Genomic DNA, 13,006 nt, shown 5'->3' with positions numbered 1-13,006 from the left:
TTACATTTGTCTCATCTCGGTTCCTTCCTCAGGAAATTGACCATCAGGCAAGGAACTGAAACTCATCAGATCATCACATCCAGACAATGAGAGGCCAGACCCCATCAGACATCAAGATTACTTCCTTAACACCCTCCCTGAATTTGTTTTCTCCCATTCCCCAGCTATATAAACTCCCCAATTTTAGTTGGTCAGGGAGACGTGGGACTTTACCACCCCTTCTCCTTGACTGCAGTGGCAGGATAAAGCCTTCCTCCCTGGCAATCCTTGTTGCCTCGGTGATTGGTTTCCTGTGCGGAGGGCAGCAAGACCTAGACCAAACACCTGGCATTTTAGTAGCTAATTCGATTTGATGAAATGAGGTGTTGCCTGATTCCAGAATTTCAAAGAAAACCCATTTCAGATCTCTGAACTATATAGGTTGCAGCGTTTGTTTTGTTTTGTTTTGAGATGCAGTCTTACTGTGTTGCCCAGGCTAGAGTGCAGTGACGCGATCTCAGCTCGCCGCAACCTCCACCTCCTGAGTTCAAGCGATTCTCCTGCCTCAGCCTCCCAAGTCGCTGGGGCCACAGGCGTGTGCCACCACGCCTGGCTAATTTTTGTATTTTTAGTAGAGATGGGGTTTCACCACGTTGGCCAGGCTGGTCTCGAACTCCTGACCTCAAGTGATTCACCTGCCTCAGCTTCTCAAAGTGCTAGGATTACAGGCGTGAGCCACTGCTCCTGGCCAAGGTTGCAGCTTTATCTTTTGACCATGGATAGTGATGGAAAGGGGCAATTGTAGGTGATGCTTGAGGAGCCTACAGCTGTTGTAACAAATGACCATCAACTTGGTGTCTGAAAACAACACACATTTGTTTTATTTATTTATATTTTTTTCTGAGAGAGGTCTTGCTTTTTCACCTAGGGTGGAGTGTGGTGCTGTGATCGTAGTCACTGCAGCCTCGAGCTCCCGGGCTCAGAGATCCTCCCACCTCAGCCTCCCAAGTGGCTGGGACTAAAAGTGCATGCCACCATGCCCAGCTAAATTTTAATTTTTTTTTTTTGAGAGACAGGGTCTTGATATGTTGCCATGGCTGGTCTAGTACTCCTGGGGTCAAGTGATCCTCCCACCTTAGCCTCCCAAAATGTTGGGATTATAGACATGAGCCACTGCATCTGCCCAACACACATTTATTATAGTTTTACAGGTCAGAAATAAAAAATGGACTGAGCATGGTGGCTCATCAGCCCTGTAATTCTAGTACTTTGGGAGGCCAAGGTGAGAGGATTGCTTGAGACCAGGAGTTGGAATCTAGTCTGAAGAACATGGTGAGACCCCATCCCTATTAATCTTTTTTTTTTTTTTTTTTTTTGAGACGGGGTCTCACTGTCTCACCCAGGCTGGAGTGCAGTGGCACAATCATAGCTTACTGAAGCCTCAACCTCCTGGGCTCAGGCAATCCTCCTGCCTCAGCCTCCAGAGTAGCTGGGACCACAGGCATGTACCACCATGCCTGCCTAACTTTTGTATTTTTTGTAGAGATGGGGTCTCACTATGTTGCCCAGACTGGTCTCAAACTCCTGAGCTCAAGCAATACAGTCGCCTCAGCCTCTCAAAGTGCTGGGATTACAAGCGTAAGCCACTGTGCCTGGCATCTACTAAATTTTTTAGAAATACTCTTTTTTTTTTTTTTTGAGACGGAGTCTTGCTGTCTCCCAGGCTGGAGTGCAGTGGCACGATCTAAGGCTCACTGCAAGCTCCGCCCCGCCGGGTGCACGCCCTTCTCCTGCCTCAGCTTCCCGAGTAGCGGGGACTACAGGCACCCGCCACCATGCTTGGCTAATTTTTTTAATTGTATTTTTAGTAGAGACAGGCTTTCACCGGGTTCACCAGGATGGTCTTGATCTCCTGACCTCGTGATCTGCCCGCCTCAGCCTCCCAAAGTGCTGGATTACAGGTGTGAGCCACCGCTCATGGCTTTTTTTTTTTTTTTTTTGAGACGGAGTCTTTCTCTGTTACCCAGGCTGGAGTGCAGTGGTGCGATCACAGCTCACTGCAGCCTCCTCCTCCTGGACTCAAGCGATTTTGCCAGTTTGGCCTCCCAAGTAGCTAGAACTATAGTTGTGAGCCACCAAGCCCAGCTAATTTTTAATTTTTTTTTTTTTTTTTTTTTTTTTTTTTTGAGACAGAGTCTCGCTCTGTTGCCAGGCTGGGGTGCAGTGGTACGATCTCAGCTCAATGCAACCTCCCCCTCCCAGGTTCAAGCGATTCCCCTGCCTCAGCCTCCCGATTAGCTAGGACTACAGGCATGTGCCACCATGTCTGGCTAATTTTTTTTGTATTTTAGTAGAGATGGGGTTTCACCATATTGGCCAGGCTGGTCTCAAACTCCTGACTTCGTGATCTGCCCACCTGGGCCTCCCAAAGTGCTGGGATTACAGGCGTGAGTCACTGAGCCCGGCCAATTTTTTTTTTTTTTTTTTTGAGACAGGGTCTTGCTCTTTTGCCCAGGCTGGAGTGCAGTGGCACGATCTTGGCTCACTGCAACCTCCACCTCCTGGGTTCCAGCGATTCTCCTGCCTCAGCCTCCCGAGTAGCTGGGACTACAGGCGGATACCACCACGCCTGGCTAATTTTTTGCATTATTATTATTATTTTTAGTAGAGATGGGGTTTTACCATCTTAGCCAGGCTGGTCTTGAACTCCTGACCTTGTGATCCACCCACCTTGGCCTCTCAAAGTGCTGGGATTACAGACGTGAGCCACCGCACCTGCCCCTGAATGGATTCTACTGTCCCACTCCAGGTGGAATCCCTGCCACCCCACCCTGGCATCCCCAGGCCCATGATGTCCCCTGGTCCAGCCCTGACACTATGGGAGTGGGGATTTGTGGTGTCTGTGTCCTTTGGTTTAGGGCTTATTCTTCACTGGATCTCATCTAATTGAAGGGAGGAATCTTCATTTCTTTATATTTTTTTCGGACAGAGTCTTAGTCACTCTGTTGCCCAGGCTGGAGTGCAGTGGCGTGATCTCAGTTCACTGCAACCTCTGCCTCCCGGGTTCAAGCAATTCTTCTGCCTCAGTCTCCCAAGTAGCTGGAATTATAGGCACCCGCCACCACGCCTGGCTAATTTTTGTATTTTCAGTCGAGACAGGGTTTCACCATGTTGGCCAGGCTAGTCTTGAACTCCTGACCTCAAGTGATCCACCTGCCTCGGCCTCCCAAAGTGCTGAGATTACAGGCGTGAGCCACCATACTCAGCTGGAGTCTTCATTTCAACTATTATTTTTTTGTTTTTGTTTTGAGACGGAGTCTCACTCTGTTGCCCAGGCTGGAGTGCAGTGGTGCAATCTCAGCTCACTGCAACCTCTGCCTCCCAGGTTCAAGCGATTCTCCTGCCTCAGCCTCCTGAGTAGCTGGGATTACGGGCGCGGGCCACCATGCCCAGCTAATTTCTGTATTTTTAGTAGAGACCGGGTTTCACCATGTTGGTCAGGCTGGTCTCGAACTCCTGACCTCGTGATCTGCCCACCTCGGCCTCGGGATTACAGGCGTGAGCCACTGCACCCGGCCTCAACTATGATTTAAACAAACAAACAAACAAACAAACAAACAAACAAACCAGGGTCTTGCTCTGTTGCCCAGACATGAAGGCAGTGGTGTGATCACAGCTTACTGCAGCCTTAACCTCCTGGACTCAAGTGATCCTCCCACCTCAGCCTCCCAAGTAGTTGCGACTGTGGGCACACAACATCACGCCTGGCTAATTTATTTTATATTAATTTTTTAGAGATGCGGTCTTGCTATGTGGCCTGGGCTGGTCTCGAGCTCCTGGCCTCAAGCCACCCTCCCACCTCGGTTTCCCAGTAACTGGGATTACAGGTGCGATCCACTGCACCCAGCCTAACAATTCTTTTCTAATTAAACAATAAAAAATATCTCACAGTGACAGTTCAGTCAGTCCCGCACTGTGGTAAAGGAGAGAGTAGTACATCTCAATTTCTCAGCTAGAGAAACTGAGGCTCAAAGGGAAAAATCAGTCATCTGAGGTTGCCCAGTAGCTCAGCAGCAGCAAAGCAAGGACTCCAGCCCAGGCTGGGCAGATCCCATCCGCCCTCCAACAGGTGTCCCGGGGCTTAGGGTGGCAAGGACCCAGGTCCTGTCTGGAGGCAGCGGGAAGCCCTTGCTACTTGCCCAGGCTCATCGCAGCAGTGGCGGGGAGACTCCAGTCACTCAGTTCTCCGTAGTCTGTGAGGTCTTGCGCCGCCACTTGGACATAGTACCTGGCTCGGGGCCGCACAGCCCTGAGGATGAAGGATGTGGCTTCAATGGGCCCCACCTGAGAGAAGAGAGAGCGTCAGGTCACTAGAACGAGAACATGGAGAGGGGCCACTGTGCACAGAACCACACAATGGAGCCTGCAGTCCTCCCTGCCCCCTGCAGCCTCCAGTCCAGGACTCTGGCCCCACTTGCGCAGCCCCACCCCAAATAGCATCATGGGCTCCTCCCAATCCTGGCCTCTGTCTGTTTGACCCCCAGAGCCACCTCTCTCACAAATCCTTCCTGGACCACACTAGCCCCTGTGGATGTCTCACCCATGAGGGTCTTGGTTCATCAGGACAGCCCTGATCCCTATAATCCTCTTTCCCCTCCTCGGGACTAAACCAGGACCTCTGGGATAGGACCCCATACCTCCCTTTACCCCTGGTCCCACTATATTAACCATGCTTTTTTTTTTTTTTTTTTTTTTTTTTTGAGACAGTCTTACTCTGTTGCCCAGGCTGGAGTGCAGTGGGGCAATCTTGGCTCACTGCAACCTCTGCCTCCAGGCTCAAGCAATCCTCTCACGTCAGCCTCCCAAATAGCTGGCATTATAGGCACCCGCCACCATGCCTGGCTAATTTTTGTTTGTTTGTTTGTTTTTGAGACGGAGTCTCACTCTGTCACCCAGGCTGGAGAACAGTGGCATGATCTCAGCTTACTGCAACCTCCGCCTCCCGGGTTCAAGCGATTCTCCTGCCTCAGCCTCCTGAGTAGCTGGGATTACAGGCACATGCCACCACACCCGGCTAATTTTTGTATTTTTAGTAGAGCTGTGATTTCACCATGTTGGTCAGGCTGTTCTCGAATTCCTTACCTCGTGATCTGCCCGCCTCAGCCTCCCAAAGTGCTGGGATTACAGGCATGAGCCACCACGCCCGGCCAATTTCTGTATTTTTAATAGAGATGGGGTTTCACCTGACCTCAAGTGATCTGCCTGCCTTGGCCTCCTAAAGTGCTGGGATTTCAGGCAGGAGCCACTGCACCTCGCCTAACCATGCTTTTTATTTTATTTAATTTATTTAAGTTGGGAGACAGAGTCTCTCTCTGTTACCCAGGCCGGAAGGCAGTGGTGCCTACACGGCTCACTGCAGCCTCAATCTTCCAGGCCCAAGTGATCCTCCCACCTCAGCCTCTTCAGTAACTGGGGGTACAGGTGTGTGTCACCACACCCAACTAATGTTTAAATTTTTTGTAGAGATGGGAGTCTCACTATGTTCCCCAAGCTGGTCTCCAACTCCTGGACTCAAGCAGTCCTCCCAACTTGGCCTCTCAAAGTGCTGGGATGACAGGTGTGAGCCACCCTGCCCAGCCAGAATTGTTCACTTTAAAATGGCTAATTCTGGCCAGATGAAGCCCTCACACTTGTACTCCCAACACTTTGGGAGGCCCAGGCAGGCGGATCACCTGAGCTCCGTAGTTTGAGACCAGCCTGGGCAACATGGCAAAATCCCATCTCTACTGAAAATACAAAAATTAGCTGGGCGTGGTGGGCGCCTGTAGTCCCAGCTATTCAGGAGGCTGAGGCAGGAGAATCACTTGAACCTGGGAGGCGGAGGTTGCAGCGAGCTGAGCTCGCGCCACTGCACTCCAGCCTGGGTGACAGAGCGAGACCTTGTTTCAATCAATCAATCAATCAAGTGAACAATTCGGTGGCTCACGCCTGTAATCCCAGCACGTTGGGAGTCCGAGGCGGGCAGATCACCTGAGATCAGAAGCGAGACTCTGTCTCGAAACAATAATAACAACAAAAACGGGTGTGCAACGGCTTGTGCAAGTCCCTGCTTTCCATCCTTTTCGGTAGAGGCCTAGGAATCACATTGCTGGACTGCTCTTATTCAATGCACCCAGAATCACAAGCTATGTGCGAGAGTCCAGCACACCTGCTGGTCTTGGTAAAAACCATTCCCTCTGCCAGGCACCACCCTTTCCAGCCTCCCCCCTCATCCTCCTCACCCGGTGGAAGCGCGCAGCTCCCTGACGCTTGTAACGGATCCAGTACTTCAGTGAGAAGATCTCTGGGAAGGGCCAGGACCCGGGAGGCTCCCACTGCACCTGTAGCTGGCGCTCAGCGAGGGGGCTTAGGCACACACCTTCTGGAGGGTCGGGCTTGACTGATGGAGAAGCAGGAAGCAGGGTCAGGGGACAGTAAGTCCAGTTATTCATTCATTCACTCATTCATTCAACCAACATATTATATATATATATATTTTGTTTGTTTGTTTTGAAACGGAGTCTCACTTTGTCACCCAGGCTGGAGTACAGTGGCGTGATCTCAGCTCACTGCAACCTCTGCCTCCCAGGTTCAGGCGATTCTCCTGTCTCAGCCTCCCGTGTAGCTGTGAGCCACCATGCCTGGCTCAACCAACAAATATTTATTGAGAAACCGTGTGCCTGGGGCTGCCACAGAGGGGACAAAGCAGTGACCTTAACTGACCGACCCCTGTCCTCATGGAACTCACAATCCGTCAGGGGGAAGGCAGGAAATAAACAAATCCATAGGTCACACAGAATAGGGAAGAAAGCTGGGGAGTGCAGGAATGGCAGTGGCTGCAATTTTTGTTTTGTTTTTTGAGATAAAGTCTCGCTCTCTCGCCCAGGCTCGAGTGCAGTGGCACCATCTCAGCTCACTGCAACCTCTGCTTCCTGGGTTCAAGTGATTCTCGTGACTCAGCCCCCTGAGTAGCTGGGATTACAGGCACCTGCCACCATGCCCAGCTAATTCTTGTATTTTTGGTAGAGGCAGGGTTTCACCATGTTGGCCAGGACGGGTCTCAAACTCCTGACCTCAGGTGATCGGCCTGCCTCAGCCTCCCAAAGTGCTGGGATTACAAGTGTGAGCCACTGAGCCTAGCCAGGGCTTGCAATTTTTAATAATCTACTCAGGAGAGGCCTTACTGAGGAGGTGATGTATGCACAGAGACCCGAAGGAGGTGAGGGAATAAGTCATGGGGACATTTTCGGGAAGGTGTTCCAGCTAGAGGGCACCGCCTATGCAAAGGCCCTGGGGCAGAACCATTCCTGGCATGTTGGAACATCAAGGAAGCCCATGTGGCTACAGCAGCGTGAGCAAGGCGGAGACAGGGAGGAGGGGAGGGCGTGGAGGGGACAGGGCAGGTTGTCCAGGGTTTGGTGGGCAGTAGGAAGGACTTGGGCTTTGACCCCAAGGCAGGTGGGAGCCATGGAGGGCTGTAGGCAGAAGGACGGGCCCTGGCTCAGGTGCTCTCAGGCGCCCCCTGGTGGCTGCTGTGGGAAGGACAGACTGTGGGGTCCAGGGCTCAGGATGACTGGGCTGTCAATGATGGGGGTGCTCCACGTACTGGTAGAGGAGGGAGAAGAAGGGGTCAGATTTTTGCTGAAGTGTGAAGGTGCAGCCACAGGACTGGAGGACAGGTGGGAGGTGGGGTGGGGGGAGCTGGAAGGAGACGGCAGCCCCACCCCCACCCCCACTGCCGCCCCCACTCACTGATGTGCTCCGCTATGAAAGGCACGAAGCTGCTGCTGGAGCCCCAGGGGTGGACGGCGGTGACATTGAGCACGTAGGGAGCCATGGAGAACAGCCGGACATCCGTGATGGTGCAGCTGGTGGACGTTGGCGTCTGCTGCAGGCAGGGCCAGCTGTGGCCCCAGGCAGCCATGCCCAGCCTGCACAGGGTGGGGCTTGCTGAGCGCCTCGGGGAGCGCCTGTGGCCTCAGCACCTCCTACTGCCGGGCCTGACCCGGGACCCCAAGGAGAGGCAGGAACAGGATGGGGCAGCCGATGGGGATCGCGGGGTGGGGTCCTGGTGGTGGCCGTGCCACCCCCCGGGGGCGGGGCATGGGCCCCAACATCACGGTGCCCCTTGATGGTTCAGGTCGGGGATTACAACCCAAGCTAGATGCTAGGGTCCCGGATTCTAAAGGTTTCTGGGATGTCAGCATTCATTCATTCATCCGTTCTTTCATTCATTCATCCCTTCATTCATTCATTAATTCATCCCTTCATTCATTCATTCATTCATTCATTCATTCATTCATTCGTTCATTCGTTCATGACAGGGTCTCCCTCTGGCGCCCAGGCTGGAGGGCAGTGGCATGATCCTAGCTCATTATAGCCTTAAACTCCTGGCTCAAGGGATCTTCCCTGTCTCAGCCTCCAGAGCGGTTGGGACTACAGGCACGCATCACCACTCCTGGCTAATTTTAATTTTTTTTTCTACAGACGGGGGTCTCAGTGTGTTGCCCTGGCTGGTCTCAAACTTCTGGGCTTAAGTGATCCTCCCACCTCGGCCTCCCAAGTAGCTGGGACTACAGATGTGTGCCACCACATCCAGCTAATTTTTTTTATTTTAAATACAGACAGGATATTGCTATGTTGCCTAGGCTGGTCTCAAACTCCTGGGCTCAGGTGATCCTCCCACCTCAGCCTCCAGAGTAGCTGGGACTACAGGCAAGTACCAACATGCCCAGCTAATTTTCTTTTTCTTTTTCTTTTTTCTTTTGAGACGGGGTCTCACTGTCACCAGGCTGGAGTGCAGTGGTGCGATCTTGGCTCACTGCAACGTCCACCTCCTGGGTCAAGCGATTCTCCTGCCTCAGCCTCCCGAGTAGCTGGGACTACAGGCACGTGCCACCACACCTGGCAAATTTTTGCATTTTTAGTAGAGATCGGGGTTTCACCGTGTTAGCCAGGATGGTCTCAATCTCCTGACCTGATGATCCGCCCACCTCGGCCTCCCAAAGTGCTGGGATTAGAGGCGTGAGCCACCGCGCCTGGCCACGCCCAGCTAATTTAAAAAATTGTTTGTAGAGACAGGGTCTCACTATTTTGCCCAAGCTGGCCTCAAACTCCTGACCTCAAGTGATCCTCCCACATCAGCCTCCCAAAGTACTGGGATTACAGGCATGTGCCACTGTGCCCAACCCAGGAAGTAGGTTTTTTTTGTTGTTGTTGTTTTGAGATGGAGTCTTGCTCTGTTGCCCAGGTTGGAGCGCAATGGCGCCATCTCGGCTCACTGCAACCTCCGCCTCCTGGGTTCAAGCGATTCTCCTGCCTCAGCCTCCGGAGTAGCTGGGATTACAGGCATGAGCCACTGCACCTGACCAATTTTTAAAATTTTTCGTAGAGACAGTGTCTCACTACGTTGCCCAAGCTGGTCTCAAACTCCTGACCTCAAGCAATCTGCCCACCTCGGCCTCCCAAAGCGCTGGGATTACAGGCATGCACCACTGTGCCTGGCCCAGAAAGTATATTTCTATTGGATGGGGCTGCCCTAGAATTCCACAGGCCTAGGGTTCAGGATGTCTGGCTCTCCAGTTTTCCTGACCCCAGGACTCTCAGGGTCAGAGTTCTGGGTTCCCCAGGAAGTCCATTGTCCCAGAGGCCCCCTTCCAGGCTCTCCGACCTGTACGTGGCAATGAAGGACACGGGGCTGGTGGAGTTTGGAGCAGGCGGCAGGGTCCAGGAGCAATCCACGGCGATCGGGTACCGAGGGGCTCGGCATTGCACCCGGGGCAGTGTCAGAGCTGCTGGGGGCCCTGGAGGAAGACAGAAAGAGTGAGCTTCTGGTTTACCCCCAGATTGTCACAGCCCTCCCATGCGCTGGGCTCCTGCCACAATGCCAGCTAGCACCAGGTACATGGTAGGTGCCTAATAAAGGCTTGCGGAATAAATAGGTACATGGACAAAAGGCATCTGTCATCTTTTATCCCCACTGCAATGCATCTAGGTGAGAACTATTAGCCTATTTTCCAGATAGGGAAGCTGAGGTTTAAGCATCTAGAGAGAGGAACCCGGGTAAGAGGGAGAGATTTTACTGTGTTCTCTCTTTTGTAATTTTTTTTTTTTTTTAGAGAGGGAGTCTCCCTCTGTCACCTAGGCTGGAGTGCAGTGGCGTGACCTCAGCTCACTGCAATTCCCGCCTCCCGGGTTCAAGCGATTCTTAGCCTCCCGAGTAGCTGGGATTACAGGCATGTACTGCCACGCTTGGCTAATTTTTGTATTTTTAGTAGAGAGGGAGTTTCACCACGTTGGCCAGGCTGGTCTCAAACTCCTGACCTCAGATGATCCACCTGCCTTGGCCTCCCAAAGTGCTGGAATTACAGGCGTGAGCCACCAAACCCAGCCTATAAATTATTATGATTATTATTATTTTGAGACAAGGTATCCCACTCTGTCACCTAGGCTGGAATGCAGTGGCACACTCATAGCTCACTGCAGCCTGCAATTCCTGGGCTCAAGCGATCCTCCCACCTCAGCCTCCCAAGTAGCTGGGACTACAGGCACGTGCCACCACATCTAGCTAATTTTTTAATTTTTTGTACAGATTGGTGGGGGCTGGTTTCACTATGTTGCCCAGGCTGGTCTCGAATTCCTGGCCTCACGTGATCCTCATGCCTTGGCCTCCCAAAGTGCTGGAATTACAGGCATGAGCCACCATGCCCTGCTGTAACTATTTTGTCTTCAAGGACATGGAAATGTTCTCTAGTGCAAAATGAATGAATGTCAGCCGGGCGTGGTGGCTCACATCTGTAATCCCAGCACTTTGGGAGGCGGGTGGATCACCTGAGGTCAGGAGTTCAAGACCAGCCTGGCCAACATGGTAAAACCCTGTCTCTACTAAAAATACAAAAAGTAGCCGGGCGTGGTGGCGGGCACCTGTAAACCCAGCTACTCGGGAGGCTGAGGGAGGAGAATCTCGCTTGAACCCAGGAGATGGAGGTTTCAGTGAGCTGAGATGGTGCCACTGTACTCCAGCCTGGGTGACAGAGTGAGACTCTGTCTCAAAAAACAAAACCAAAAAGAAACAAAATGAATGTCTGTGACTCAAATTCGCATGTCTGTGTAGCTATGTCTGTGTAGCTCTATGGATACCTCTAAGCTGTGACTGCCAGTCCCTGTCACCCACAAGGTGACATCCTTCCACCCCAAACGTAGCACTCTGCCTCTCTGTGCCTCAGTTCCTCCATCTGTACAATGGGAGGGTAACCCCATCCCACCAGTGGGCACACAGGAGGCGTGTGAGTTCCCACCCCAGACATGATCCAAGGCCAGTCGTCGTGTCATGTCCGTCTGCCTGGGCCCCCCAGCCCCCCAGGGGCCCCACATACCTTTCCTTCCACTGCAGGGTGGGCAGCTGGCCCAGAGGACAAGGGCCAGGAGAAGCTGCGGGGTCATGGCTGCGGCCAGCTCTGCTCTCAGGAGCGGGGGTGGGAACGTCGTGGGAGACTTGAGAGGGGAGGTGAGGACTTGGGACCTGCCCAGGGGAAAGCCCAGCCCAGGGTCAAGGCCCGCCCCCTCCCCGACTTCCTTCAGGTCTGACTCACTGGCAGGGCTCGTGGGGCCGCTAGGGAGATGAATTAGGGTGTGGAGGAGCCCCAGCCCCCTGGGGAGCACAGGCCACCCCTGCTCGGAAGGCCCCGAGGGCGGGGGTGGTGGGAGGAGGGTGTGAAAGGGAGAAGTGGAGACCTGCTGGCTTTTCCCAGCACAGCATGTCCTGCTGGCCTTCCTTCCGCTGCCCTGAAGCCGGGGAAACCCCAGGCAGGCAGGCAGGCAGGGGCTCGGGGACACACAGAGGCAGAAATGGGGGAGAGAGGCAGACAGACAAAGAAGACAGAAGGAGGACACAGAGAGACAGGGAGATGACAGAGACAGACACAGAGAGAGACACAGACGAGAGAGGCAGAGAGACAGAGACGAGAAGAGGAGGACACACAGATAGAGGGATACAGAGACAGGCAGATGACAGGGACAGAGACAAAGAGAGACACAGATGAGAGAGGCAGAGAGAAAGAGACGAGAGGAAGAGGACAGAGAGATGGACAGGGAGATGACAGAGACAGAGACACAGAGAAAGACAGATGAGAGAGGCAGAGAGACAGATGAGAGGAGGAGGACACAGAGATAGAGAGAGACAGAGACAGGGAGATGACAGAGACAGAGACACAGAGAGACACAGATGAGAGAAGCAGAGAGAAAGAGACGAGAGGAAGAGGACAGAGAGATAGACGGGGAGATGACAGAGACAGAGAGACACAGAGACACAGATGAGAGAGGCAGAGAGACAGAGACGAGAGGAGGAGGACACAGAGATAGAGAGACAGGAGATGACAGAGACAGAGTCAGAGAGAGACACAGATGAGAAAGGCAGAGAGACAGAGACGAGAGGAGGAGGACACTGAGATAGAGAGAGAGACAGGGAGATGACAGAGAAAGGGGGATGACAGAGACAGAAACAGAGAGAGAGACACAGAGATGAGAGAGGCAGAGAGACAGACGAGAGGAGGAGGACACAGAGATAGAGGGATAGAGAGACAGGGAGATGACAGAGACAGAGACAGGGATGACAGAGACAGAGACACAGAGAGAGACACAGATGAGAGAGTCAGAGAGACAGAGATGAGAGGAGGAGGACACAGAGACAGACAGGGAGATGACAGAGACAGAGAGAGACAAAGATGAGAGAGTAAGAGAGACAGAGACAAGAGGAGGAGGACACAGAGATAGAGGGACAGAGAGACAGGGAGATGACAGAGACAGAGACAGAGAGAGACACAGATGAGAGAGGCAGAGAGAAAGAGATGAGAGGAAGAGGACACAGAGATAGAGAGACAGGGAGATGACAGAGACAGAGACAGAGAGACACAGATGAGAAAGGCAGAGAGACAGACGAGAGGAGGAGGACACGGAGCTAGATAGGGAGATGACAGAGACAGAGAGAGAC

The 13,006-nt window shown here is 52.8% G+C and overlaps 1 protein-coding gene across 1 annotated transcript; it reads right to left on the bottom strand.

Annotated features, from left to right (window-relative positions):
* Nucleotides 1-3,737: 3,737 nt before the first annotated feature.
* Nucleotides 3,738-11,739, bottom strand: EBI3 (Epstein-Barr virus induced 3). The gene is made up of 5 exons (XM_024237047.3): nt 11,394-11,739; nt 9,689-9,821; nt 7,771-7,949; nt 6,261-6,418; nt 3,738-4,323 (listed from the first exon to the last, which is right to left on the bottom strand). Exons 1-5 carry the CDS (start codon nt 11,458-11,460, stop codon nt 4,171-4,173), a joined length of 690 nt encoding a protein of 229 aa, XP_024092815.3. The 5' UTR covers nt 11,461-11,739; the 3' UTR covers nt 3,738-4,170.
* Between the last annotated feature and the right edge of the window lie 1,267 nt (nt 11,740-13,006).

Source organism: Pongo abelii, chromosome 20 (assembly GCF_028885655.2).
Source record: "Pongo abelii isolate AG06213 chromosome 20, NHGRI_mPonAbe1-v2.0_pri, whole genome shotgun sequence".
Classification (NCBI taxonomy): Eukaryota; Metazoa; Chordata; class Mammalia; order Primates; family Hominidae; genus Pongo; species Pongo abelii.
This window is presented reverse-complemented; position numbering and strand designations above follow the sequence as displayed.